Here is a 13,694-nt window from a genome sequence, read left to right as displayed (position 1 = left end):
GGTATATATATACTGTCTCACCTGCACTGGCTTCCTGTGCACTTAAGATGCGACTTTAAGGTTTTACTACTTACGTATAAAATACTACACGGTCCAGCTCCATCCTATCATGCTGATTGTATTGTACCATATGTCCCGGCAAGAAATCTGCGTTCTAAGGACTCCGGCTTATTAGTGACTCCCAGAGCCCAAAAAAAGTGGACGTCCACTAGCTGCAGACCATTTTTTTCTGTCATACTTATACTAAATACTTAATAAAAACAGTAATCTGACACTTACTTCGGAGTATATTCTTTTACTGCCATCTAGCATATACTTTTAAGTGTGTTGTATAAAACAAGTACAACATCAATTCAGTAATAATTTTTTAACTTTTTGTTGAAAAAAATTTGCTTTTTGAGGTTAAGTTACACTTAAAAAATCATTCGCAGCTAATTTATAAAAGCAGAAGTTGATTTAAAGCCTTAAGCCTCAAAAAGCTGTACTTTAGGCCGCGACAATTAAAAAAAAAAAGCCCGCACAATCCTGAAGAAACTATAAAGGGTAAGTGTAATATTACACACATTATAATAATGCCACAAAGAGTCAATACCTTCTTGTTTATGCTCCCTGCTCCTTTCCGGTCGTTCTTCCTGTGAGCCTCTATGGCGGCGGGATCGATGACATAAAGACAATCTGTCCACTTGCCGTAGAGCGCACACAGCTTCTTCTTGCTTCCATGTACAAAACACACACAAAACAAAGTCATGTTGTGTTTGTTTTCTTGCTGCAAAAGGGATAGTTAAACACGATGTCACCGATGCCAAGCTGAGCCAGCAAAGTGAATTGCAGCTTTCTATCGGCATCTGTCGTATTGGAAATTGTCTAATAAAGTAGTCAAACAAAGTTGTATTTTTTGGATTTTGGGGGGGGGGTGCCAGGTTTCAGTCAGGAGAAAGGAGAGCTTGGTGGAAGGCACCGGGCTGCTTCAAAAATGATGTAACGAAGGAGTCGATGGTTTTAAAGGAGTAGAAAGTAGGAGAAAGAGATACAGGTCACAGCGACTTAGTCAGAATGGGCTTAAACTAACAGAATGTGTTTTTCTCAGCAACATAGACTTTCGGGATGAGACTGAGCGAATAAAAAAGGAAAGTTGCTCCACTCAGGATGAATAAACCACAGCAAAAACAGTGCAATTGTAAAACATACAATAGTATATAATGTCGTATTGGAATATTTCTAATAAAGTAGTCAAACAAAATTGTCTTTTTTAGACTTTGAAGGGAATTGGCAGGTTTCAGTCATGAGAAAGGAGGGCTTGGTTGAAGGCACCTGGCTGCTTCGAAAATGATGTAACGAAGAAGTCGATAGGTTTAAAGGAGTAGAAAGGAGGAGGAAGCGATACAGTTCACAGCAACTTAGTCAGAGTGGGCTTAAACTAACAGAATGTGGTTTTCTCAGCAACATCGACTTTCGGAATGAGCGAATACAATGGGAAAGTTGCTCCACTCAAGATGAACAAACCACAGCAAGAACAGTACAATTGTAAAACATAGAATAGTATATAATGTCGTAATGGAAAATTTCTAATAAAGTAGTCAAACAAAATTGTCTTTTTTTAGATTTAGGAGGAGGAGAGGCAGGTTTTAGTCAGGAGAAAGAAGAGCTTGGTGGAAGGCACCTGGCTGCTTCGAAAATGATGTAACGAATGAGTCGATAGTTTGAAAGGAGAAGAAAGAAGGAGGAAGAGATACAGTTCACAGCGACCTAGTCAGAATGTATGAGTGGCCGTTAGGGACATTATTCAGAATTACCTCTTACATACACTACTGAAATGCTCTCACATAAACAACTGAAATCTTTTTCTTTTATACACACTACTGAAACACTCTCACATACACTATTGAAATGTTAAATTATAAGAGTGTTTCAGTAGTGTTTATAAGAGCATTTCAGTAGTGTTTATAAGAGCGTTTCAGTAGTGTTTATAAGAGCATTTCAGTAGTTTATGTAAGAGCATTTCAGTAGTGTTTATAAGAGTGTTTCAGTAGTGTTTATAAGAGTGTTTCAGTAGTGTATGTAAGAGCCTTTCAGTAGTGTTTATAAGAGTGTTTCAGTAGGGTGTGTGAGAGAAAAACATTTCAGTTGTTTATGTGAGACCATTTCAGTAGTGTTTATAAGAGTGTTTCAGTAGTGTGTATAAAAGAAAAAGATTTCATTTGTTTATGTGAGAGCATTTCAGTGGTGTATGTAAGAGGTCATTTTGAATAATGTCCCTACAGCATTATATACCATTGTATGTTTTACAATTGCACTGTTCTTGCTGTGGTTTATTCATCCTGAGTGAAGCAACTTTCCCATTTTATTCGCTCATTACGAAAGTCTATGTTGCTGAGAAAAACACATTCTGTTAGTTTAAGCCCATTCTTAAGAGGGGCCGTTCGGGACATTATTCAAAATTACCTCTTACATACACTACTGAAATGCTCTCACATAAACAACTGAAATCTTTTTCTTTTATACACACTCCTGAAACACTCTTATAAACACTACTGAAATGCTCTTACATACACTACTGAAATGTTAAATTATAAGAGCATTTCAGTAGTGTTTATAAGAGCATTTCAGTAGTGTTTATAAGAGCGTTTCAGTAGTGTTTATAAGAGCATTTCAGTAGTGTATGTAAGAGTGTTTCAGTAGTGTTTATAAGAGTGTTTCAGTAGTGTATGTAAGAGCATTTCAGTAGGGTGTGTGAGAGAAAAACATTTCAGTTGTTTATGTGAGAGCATTTCAGTAGTGTTTATAAGAGTGTTTCAGTAGTGTGTATAAAAGAAAAAGATTTCAGTTATTTATGTGAGAGCATTTTAGTAGTGTATGTAAGAGGTAATTTTGAATAATGTCCCGAACGGCCCCTCTTAAGAATGGGCTTAAACTAACAGAATGTGTTTTTCTCAGCAACATAGACTTTCGTAATGAGCGAATAAAATGAGAAAGTTGCTTCACTCAGAATGAATAAACCACAGCAAGAACAGTGCAATTGTAAAACATACAATGGTATATAATGCTGTATTGGAAAATTTCTAATAAAGTAGTCAAACAAAATAGTCTTTTTTAGATTATGGAGGGGGGTGCCAGGTTTCAGTCAGGAGAAAGGAGGGCTTGGTGGAAGGCACCTGGCTGCTTCGAAAATGATGTAACGAAGGAGTTGATAGTTTGAAAGGAGTAGAAAGAAGGAGGAAGAGATACAGTTCACAGCGACCAAGTCAGAATGTATGAGGGGCCGTTAGGGACATTATTCAGAATTACCTCTTACATACACTACTGAAATGCTCTCACATAAACAACTAAAATCTTTTTCTTTTATACACACTACTGAAACACTCTTATAAACACTACTGAAATGCTCTTACATACACTACTGAAATGTTAAATTATAAGAGCGTTTCAGGAGTGTTTATAAGAGAATTTCAGTAATGTTTATAAGAGCGTTTCAGTAGTGTTTATAAGAGCATTTCAGTAGTGTTTATAAGAGTGTTTCAGTAGTGTTTATAAGAGTGTTTCAGTAGTGCATGTAAGAGCATTTCAGTAGTGTTTATAAGAGTGTTTCAGTAGGGTGTGTGAGAAAAAAACATTTCAGTAAGAGTTAATTTTGAATAATGTCCCTAACGGCCCCTCATAAGAATGGGCTTAAACTAACAGAATGTGTTTTCTCAGCAACATAGACTTTCGTAATGAGCGAATAAAATGGGAAAGTTGCTACACTCAGGATAAATAAACCACAGCAAGAACAGTGCAATTGTAAAACATACAATGGTATATAATGCTGTATTGGAAAATTTCTAATAAAGTAGTCAAACAAAATAGTCTTTTTTAGATTATGGAGGGGGGTGGCAGGTTTCAGTCAAGAGAAAGGAGAGCTTGGTGGAAGGCGAATAAAAAGGGGAAGTTGCTACACTCAGAATGAATAAACCACAGCAAGAACAGTACAATTGTAAAACATACAATGGTATATAATGTTATATAAATGTTTTCCAACACACTGTTGCAGCCTAACTTGCTTTTATGTGTGTGCTCTACTTGTTTCACAAGTTCTGTGCGTTAAATGCACAGCAAAAAAAAAAACAACCCCCACTTATCTCACATTTCCCAATGAGCCATCTGGTAAGTGTTTTTGTGTAGTTCCCTCTAATCCCTGCTGGCTGGCCTTCCCACAGTTTCCAAACACATTTCTGCGAATTACTAACTGAATAGATAATTAATAATTTGCACGGTGATTGGAGTCCAGCTAAAGTACTTCACGCTGCCGGTTCTGATTTACAAACGATCAAAACTAAGTATACTTAAAGCACATTAAATCGTACTCGGATGAGAATATCCCGGTATGTTGAATGGCTGGCGGGGAGATTAACGACGTGTTTGGTGCAAAGTCTTTCATCTTCATCACGGCAAGTGTGAGCCATGCCATTGCTACTTCCTCCTCGGCACAAGGGCTCGGAAGTAATGAAAGTGCGCGAGGAATAATGACGGGTGGGCAAGTTTCATAATTACACTTACATGTGACACCAATTACACGACAAGCTGTCGGAGATTAATATGAGCAATATGTGCAAAATCAATGGGCCAGGTCGTGATTTTTTTTAAATATTTTACTAAATTAGTATCACATTTTCTCCAAGTGCATTTTCATCTTTATTTTTCTTGCGCTATAAAAAGTTTTAAAAAAACGAGCTAATAGCCCCAAATTACCCCCGGTGCTGAGCTTTGCAAACCCGCCCCCCCCTGGTGTGACGTTTACCTTTTATCAAGGATGTACCCTTCAACCTTGTGCAGTTCTTTGCCAAAAAGCCCGCACGGTTTAAAATTCAGGCAGCATCTTTCTCCGGTTCTGGACAAACAGACAGGGAGAGAAGCACTGAGGGAGTGCAGACAACAATGCAGCATGTTCACAGCTAAAATGGGGTAATTCCACACACACACACACACATCCAGACTATTCAGGCTCCGAGGAGACACCGAGTAATACGTTTCCTGCTTCGGCACGACAAATTGCAACCTGATCTGATTTGACAGGAGCACGAGTGTGTACGTTGCCTCTCATGCCCAATCTAGATCAAATCGGGATTAAAACTCCCCTTGACTCCATAGACCATACTTGCCAACCTTGAGACCTCCGATTTCGGGAGGTCTTATATATATATATATATATATATATATATATATATATAAGAAATACTTGACTTTCAGTGAATTCTAGCTATATATATATATATTTTTTTAAATTATATATATATATTTTTTATTTATTTTTATTATATATACAGGTAAAAGCCAGTAAATTAGAATATTTTGAAAAACTTGATTTATTTCAGTAATTGCATTCAAAAGGTGTAACTTGTACATTATATTTATTCATTGCACACAGACTGATGCATTCAAATGTTTATTTCATTTAATTTTGATGATTTGAAGTGGCAGCAAATGAAAATCCAAAATTCCGTGTGTCACAAAATTTGAATATTGTGTAAGGCTAATACAAAAAAGGGATTTTTAGAAATGTTGGCCAACTGAAAAGTATGAAAATGAAAAATATGAGCATGTACAATACTCAATACTTGGTTGGAGCTCCTTTTGCCTCAATTACTGCGTTAATGCGGCGTGGCATGGAGTCGATGAGTTTCTGGCACTGCTCAGGTGTTATGAGAGCCCAGGTTGCTCTGATAGTGGCCTTCAACTCTTCTGCGTTTTTGGGTCTGGCATTCTGCATCTTCCTTTTCACAATACCCCACAGATTTTCTATGGGGCTAAGGTCAGGGGAGTTGGCGGGCCAATTTAGAACAGAAATACCATGGTCCGTAAACCAGGCACGGGTAGATTTTGCGCTGTGTGCAGGCGCCAAGTCCTGTTGGAACTTGAAATCTCCATCTCCATAGAGCAGGTCAGCAGCAAGAAGCATGAAGTGCTCTAAAACTTGCTGGTAGACGGCTGCGTTGACCCTGGATCTCAGGAAACAGAGTGGACCGACACCAGCAGATGACATGGCACCCCAAACCATCACCCAACCATGCAAATTTTGCATTTCCTTTGGAAATCGAGGTCCCAGAGTCTGGAGGAAGACAGGAGAGGCACAGGATCCACGTTGCCTGAAGTCTAGTGTAAAGTTTCCACCATCAGTGATGGTTTGGGGTGCCATGTCATCTGCTGGTGTCGGTCCACTCTGTTTCCTGAGATCCAAGGTCAACGCAGCCGTCTACCAGCAAGTTTTAGAGCACTTCATGCTTCCTGCTGCTGACCTGCTCTATGGAGATGGAGATTTCAAGTTCCAACAGAACTTGGCGCCTGCACACAGCGCAAAATCTACCCGTGCCTGGTTTACGGACCATGGTATTTCTGTTCTAAATTGGCCCGCCAACTCCCCTGACCTTAGCCCCATAGAAAATCTGTGGGGTATTGTGAAAAGGAAGATGCAGAATGCCAGACCCAAAAACGCAGAAGAGTTGAAGGTCACTATCAGAGCAACCTGGGCTCTCATAACACCTGAGCAGTGCCAGAAACTCATCGACTCCATGCCACGCCGCATTAACGCAGTAATTGAGGCAAAAGGAGCTCCAACCAAGTATTGAGTATTGTACATGCTCATATTTTTCATTTTCATACTTTTCAGTTGGCCAACATTTCTAAAAATCCCTTTTTTGTATTAGCCTTAAGTAATATTCTAATTTTGTGACACACGGAATTTTGGATTTTCATTTGTTGCCACTTCAAATCATCAAAATTAAATGAAATAAACATTTGAATGCATCAGTCTGTGTGCAATGAATACATATAATGTACAAGTTACACCTTTTGAATGCAATTACTGAAATAAATCAAGTTTTTCAAAATATTCTAATTTACTGGCTTTTACCTGTGTATATATATATATATATATATATATAAATAAGAGAAATACTTGAATTTCAGTGTTCATTTATTTACACATATACACACACATAACACTCATCTACTCATTGTTGAGTTAAGGGTTGAATTGTCCATCCTTGTTCTATTCTCTGTCACTATTTTTCTAACCCTGCTGAACACCCTCTCTGATGATGCATTCTGCTTCGTCTCCTTGTTGTGTGCGCAGTTGTGCACTGCGCTCTCTAAAAGCCGTAGATGTTATTGTCACATATGCATGTACAGTAGATGGCAGTATTGTCCTGTTTAAGAGTGTCACAACATTGCTGTTTACGGCAGACGAACTGCTTTACGGTAGACGAAAACGTGACTGCTGTTGTTGTGTGTTGTTACCGCGCTGGGAGGACGTTAATGAAACTGCCTAACAATAAACCCACATAAGAAACCAAGAACTCGCCCCCCCATCATTCTACAGTTATAACGTGATTGGGCAGGCATGCTGTTTATATTGTGGGAAAGCGGACGTGAAAACAGGCTGTCGACATGTCACTCAGGTCCGCCTGAATTTCGGGAGATTTTCGGGGGAAAATTTGTCCCTGGAGGTTTTCGGGAGAGGCGCTGAATTTCGGGAGTCTCCCGGAAAATCCGGGAGGTTGGGCAAGTATGCCATAGACATATGCAAATGTGGTGCGGAAGACATATGTCATTTATCGCGTTGCTCCAAGCATGAACCAATACTTACATTTAAAAAAATATAAATGATTCATAGGAATCATTTAAAAAAAACTGTAAGCAGGAAGTTGAACCGCAAGAATAAATTCATAGCCCACAAGTAGTGGGTGACGGAGTTGAATTTGGAAATGGGAAAATTAACCCTTGTGGAATGTTCATATTGTTGTTACTCAGCCGGCGTTTATGGGTCTGATGGACCCGTTGCATTTTGTGGCTTTTAATGCCTCACAATTTCTCGCAAATGTGCGAGAAAATGAGAGCAGACGGTGTTGACAAACAATGTTGGGAACCGCAGGTGCAGAAACACAAAAGAAGAATCCCTGTGGGATGCAGAAACTGGCAGAGAAATTTTCCGTGCAATGTTCATATTGTTGTTATTCAGCCAGCGTTTGTGGGTCTGATGGACCCGTTGCATTTTGTGGCTTTTAATGCCTCACAATCAAACACTTTCATGTTAAAACACTGAACAAATGTTTATCTTATACCAATAAACATCTGTTCAGTTGTTGGGAAACTATCAAAAACATGACTAGTTGTTTGGACTATCTCAACTGTGGTACACAGGTGCAAAAGAACTCACTGTGGAATAAGGGACATAACACACCAGACAAGGCTTCAAAGGACGAAAGATACCCAGGCAAGATGTTATTCTTGTTCTGAAATTGTCATGTATCCATCAAATCTGCTGTTGAAACCTGGACTATATAACCAACATATAAGTTGATTGTAAATTAGGGGTGGGAAATGGATAAGCATTCTTGCTTTTTTCCCGCATCCCTTTTCGGTGGGTGCCGTCGTATGTCTGTCAAATTACAAAGACTGATGAAGTGTTGCTATATATGTCTGTCTGCCGGAATAAATACATTCATTCATTCATATCTCCATATCATCAATTCTGATCTGACTGAAAATGTGACCAAATCTGCTTGTGTGGTGTTCGGGTCTGTGGGACCCATTTTCATTTTTTATTAAAAGAAAAATGATACAATGAATTAATTTTTCAAACTGAGACTCACTGACTTTGGCTCAATTTCTGTGGAGAACATATATCAGAATACATATTTAATGACCACACACCATACACCCCCCCCTACACATTTCTATTACATATAAGATGTGTACCACACACACACACACACACACACACACACACACACACACACACACACACACACACAACAGGCCTAGACAGGAGGAGGACAGAGTGTAGGTACACAGAACATCAGAGGGTCAAATGTGCGAGAAAATGAGAGCAGACAGTGTTGACAAACAATGTTGCAACCTTGTGTGGGAACCACAGGTGCAGAAACACAAAAGAAGAATCCCTGTAGGATGCAGAAACTGGCAGAGAAATGTTCCGTGCAACGTTCATATTGTTGTTACTCAGCCAGCGTTTGTGGGTCTGATGGACCCGTTGCATTTTGTGGCTTTTAATGCCTCACAATCAAACACTTTTATGTTAGATTACTGAACAGATGTTTATTGGTATAAGGCAGGGGTCGGCAACCCGAGGCTCCGGAGCCGCATGCGGCTCTTTGATCACTCTGATGCGGCTCAGCAGCTTACTTGCCGAACCCCCCAATTTTCCCGTGAGACTTCCGGATTTCAGTGCCTCTCGCAGAAAACTCCCGGGATTAATATTCACCGATTTTCACCCTTACAGCTATAATAAGGACGTGCCATGATGGTACAACATTTGGCGCCCTCTACAATTTGTATTAACAGCATGCCAGCCCAACACTTTTTATACAATATACATCTTATGCTTGCACACGTACGTGACAGCATGGCATACTTGGTCAACAGCCACACAGGTTACACTGACGGTGACCATTTAAAACAACTTTAACACTCTTACTAATAATGCGCCACACTTTGAACCAAAACCAAACAAGAATGACAAACACATTTCGGGAGAACATCTGCACCTTAACACAACAGAACAAACACCCAGAATCCCATGCAGCCCTGATTCTTCCGGGCTACATTATACACCCCTGCTACCACCAAACTCCGCCCCCACCCCAAGTCTGCTCCCTCGCACATCAACCCCCCGCTCTGTGCGTCGGTTGAGGTGGGCGGGGTTTGGTAGCGGGGGTGTATAATGTAGCCCGGAAGAGTTAGGGCTGCATGGGATTCTGGGTATTTGTCCTGTTGTGTTTATGTTGTGTTACGGTGCAGATGTTCTCCCGAAATGTGTCATTCTTGTTTGGTGTGGGTTCACAGTGTGGCGCATTATTAGTAAGAGTGTTAAAGTTTTTTTTATACCGCGACCGTCAGTGTAACCTGTGTGGTTGTTGAGTAAGTATGCCTTGCTGTCACCTTACGTGAGCAAGCGAAAGGCCCATTCAACATGTGGCTTATCAGGCACGCTAATTGTAGTGAGTGCTATATGCTATATGCACGCATGACGCTGACAACCACTATTCATTTAAAACCCGCGTGCCGCACCAGCTAAAAAAATCCATAAAAAGGTGTGGGCATCGTGTCTGAGACCCCTGGTTTATACATGGCACAAAGCAAAAAAAACAACTTTGTATGCAGTGTTATTACATTTAAGATTTCAAAATTCTTTTGCGGCTCCCATTGTTTTGTATAATTTGTGAAACTGGTCAAAATGGCTCTTTGACTGGTAAAGGTTGCCGACCCCTGGTATAAGGTAAACATCTGTTCAGTATTTTAACATGAAAGTGTTTGATTGTGAGGCATTAAAAAGTCACAAAATGCAACGGGTCCATCAGACCCACAAACGCTGGCTGAGTAACAACAATATGAACGTTGCACGGAAAATTTCTCTGCCAGTTTCTGCATCCCACAGGGATTCTTCTTTTGTGTTTCTGCATCTGCGGTTCCCACACAAGGTTGCAACATTGTTTGTCAACACTGTCTGCTCTCATTTTCTCGCACATTTGACCCTCTGATGTTCTATGTACCTACACTCTGTCCTCATCAATTTCCACACTTCTAATAGACCCGGACATCTTATATGTAATAGAAATGTGTAGGGGGGGTGTATGTTGTGTGGTCATTAAATATGTATTCTGATATATGTTCTTCACAGAAATTGAGCCAAAGTCAGTGAGTCTCAGTTTGAAAAATGAATTAATTGTATCGTTTTTCTTTTAATAAAAAACGAAAACGGGTCCCACAGACCCGAACACCACACAAGCAGATTTGGTCACATTTTCAGTCAGATAAGAATTGATGATATGGAGATATGAATGAATGAATGTATTTATTCCGGCAGACAGACATATATAGTAAGACTTCATCACTCTTTGTAATTTGTCAGACATGCGACGGCACCCACCGAAAAGGGATGCGAGAAAAAAAGCAAGAATGCTTATCCATGTCCCGCCCCTAATTTACAATCAACTTATATGTTGGTTATATAGTCAAAGTTTCAACAGCAGATTTGATGGATACATGACAATTTCAGAACAAGAATAACATCTTGCCTGGGTATCTTTCGTCCTTTGAAGCCTTGTCTGGTGTGTTTTTTTTACCGCAAGGTTGAACACTCTTAGACTAGAAGTTTATAGATAAAGTTTGAGCCTTGAATGTGGAATTCACCATGTTATGTTTGAGACCACTGAGTTCATGTGGACCATCTCTGAGTGAAAACAGACTCTGCATATTTGTGAGGCCATAAACATAACTTGAAGGCTACTGTATTGGATTATATCATGTAGTTTAAGAAAAATTAATCATTATGAACAGATCATTGGTATGTGCTCTATATGGGACATAATGTATGATTCTAATTGCCTTTTTCCGGAGCTTAAATAGCGGTTCAATAGTGTCCCTGTAGGTGTGCCTCCAAACGTCAGTGCAATACTGTAAATATAGATAGAAAGGGTGTATTCAACTACATTTTTGGGAATCTATATGTCAGAATAATTGTATCTTAGTGATCACAAAACTTTGTGTGGCCATGAGTTCCCAGCGACAGGACAAAAGCTGTCTTTGATCTTACCAATCAAAAGGCTTGTAAAACTCCACTGTGTAGGATGGGAAGCGACATGAAGGTGTCGGTTTCTTTGATGTATTGTAATCCACAGGAAGATTTTATCTTGACCCGAGATCTACAAAGCGGAGAGGAAGCAGGACCTGACTCCTCTCCAGGCACCTTTTCTTTGAACTGTTTTGTGACCAAAGGCAGCGGCGGTTTACGACCCCCCTTCCTTTAGAAACAGCTGTTGCCATGTAATCAGGGAAAGTCCAAATAAAAGAGGAGGCGTACAATCTTTCGTCAGAGCGTGGTGGGAGACTGTTCAAGAGTACAGCCCAGACGTTTCTCCTCAATTGAGCCAAATTTTATTCTGTCTCTGTTTAATTCCTTGCTTCTTGTCTTGTTTAATAGATGTCATCAGTGTTTGAACCTGATACTATATAGATGACAAATTAAATTGGAAACTGTACATAAATACACTCAAGACAAAGATGACACAAATTATTGCAATGTTATATACAATTTAAAACTGTAAATCAAAAGGATCTTAAAATGTCATAAAACCTATTTCGTACTTCCGTATCTCAATTATTGTGTTGAAATCTGGGGGAAAAAAATCAGATCTCCAAAAAAATCAGATTGGGGCCACTTTGGCCTGCAGTGTAAAAGTCGTCCGTGAGAGCATAAAAATGTGTTGGCGATATTCTACGTTTTTTTTTTTTTTTTTTTTTTTTTTTTTTTTTAAATACGGGTGTTTCCATTACCATTTTCTTCTTGCGATTTTACGTTTTGCGCATTTCTAGGTGTAATGAAAACCCAGCTACAGACAGAGAGAGAGAGAGAGAGAGAGAGAGAGAGAGAGAGAGAGAGAGAGAGAGAGAGAGAGAGAGAGAGAGAGAGAGAGAGAGAGAGAGAGAGAGAGAGAGAGAGAGACAGCAAGACAAAGATAAAGAGAGAGAGAGAGAGAGAGAGGCCGAGAGAGGGAGAGTGACACAGAGAGAAGGAGAGAGAGAGAGAGAGAGAGAGAGAGAGAGAGAGAGAGAGAGAGAGAGAGAGAGAGAGAGAGAGAGAGAGAGAGAGAGACATAACAGACAGAAAGGTAGACAGAGAGGGGAGAGCGAGAGAGGGAAAGAGAGAGACAAAGCCTGGGAGAGACAGATAGATGAAAGAAAGACACCAAGATGGAGAGAGTGACAGAGAGAGGAGGGGGAGACAGACAGAGACGAGGGTTGACAGAGAGAGGGCGAGTGAGAGAGAGGGAGAGCGGGGGAGACAGAGAGAGGGCGAGTGAGAGAGAGACAGACGAGAGAGAAAGACAAACAGATGGAGAGAGAGACAGAGATAGTGATTTATGGTGTGAGACAGAGAGAGGGCTCCTGAGAGAGAGACAGACAAATAGATGGAGAGAGAAACATCGAGAGGGAGAGAGAGACAGAGATATAGTGTGAGACATAGTGATATATAGTGTGAAACATAGTGATATATAGTGTGAAACAAAGTGATATATAGTGTGAGACAGTGATATATATTGTGAGACAGTGATATATGGTGTGAGACAGTGATATGCAGTGAGACAGTGATATATAGTGTGAGGCATAATGATATATGGTGATATATAGTGATATATAGTTTGAGACAGTGATATATGGTGATATATAGTGTGAGACAGTGATATATGGTGATATATAGTGATATATAATGTGAGACATAGTGATATATGGTGATATATAGTGTGAGACAGTGATATATAGTGTGAGACATAGTGATATATAGTGTGAGACAGTGATATATAGTGTGAGACATAGTGATATATGGTGATATATAGTGTGAGACAGTGATATATAGTGTGAGACATAGTGATATATAGTGTGAGACAGTGATATATATTGTGAGACAGTGATATATAGTGTGAGACATAATGATATATAGTGTGAGACAGTGATATATATTGTGAGACAGTGATATATGGTGTGAGACAGTGCTGTTCCTGGGGTTCAATCCCCACCTTCTACCATCCTAGTCAAGTCCGTTGTGTCCTTGGGCAAGACACTTCACCCTTGCTCCTGATGGGTGCTGGTTAGCGCCTTGCATGGCAGCTCCCGCCATCAGTGTGTGAATGTGTGTGTGAATGGGT

At 39.9% G+C, this 13,694-nt stretch overlaps 1 protein-coding gene across 4 annotated transcripts in view; it reads right to left on the bottom strand.

Moving 5' to 3' along the window:
• Positions 1-13,694, bottom strand: part of osbpl1a (oxysterol binding protein-like 1A) — a 142,837-nt gene that overhangs the window by 20,499 nt on the left and 108,644 nt on the right. For all 4 annotated transcript variants that reach the window (XM_061978166.2, XM_061978168.2, XM_061978165.2 and 1 more), the window contains exons 23-24: positions 4,775-4,864; positions 593-713 (exon numbers count right to left, since the gene is read on the bottom strand). In XM_061978166.2, coding sequence (XP_061834150.2) covers positions 593-713; positions 4,775-4,864 — 211 coding nt within the window. The remainder of the gene's footprint in view (positions 1-592; positions 714-4,774; positions 4,865-13,694) is intronic.

Source organism: Nerophis lumbriciformis, linkage group LG18, assembly GCF_033978685.3.
Source record: "Nerophis lumbriciformis linkage group LG18, RoL_Nlum_v2.1, whole genome shotgun sequence".
Taxonomy (NCBI): Eukaryota; Metazoa; Chordata; class Actinopteri; order Syngnathiformes; family Syngnathidae; genus Nerophis; species Nerophis lumbriciformis.
The sequence above is the reverse complement of the archived record's forward strand: the minus strand, read 5'-3'. Positions and strand labels throughout refer to the sequence as shown.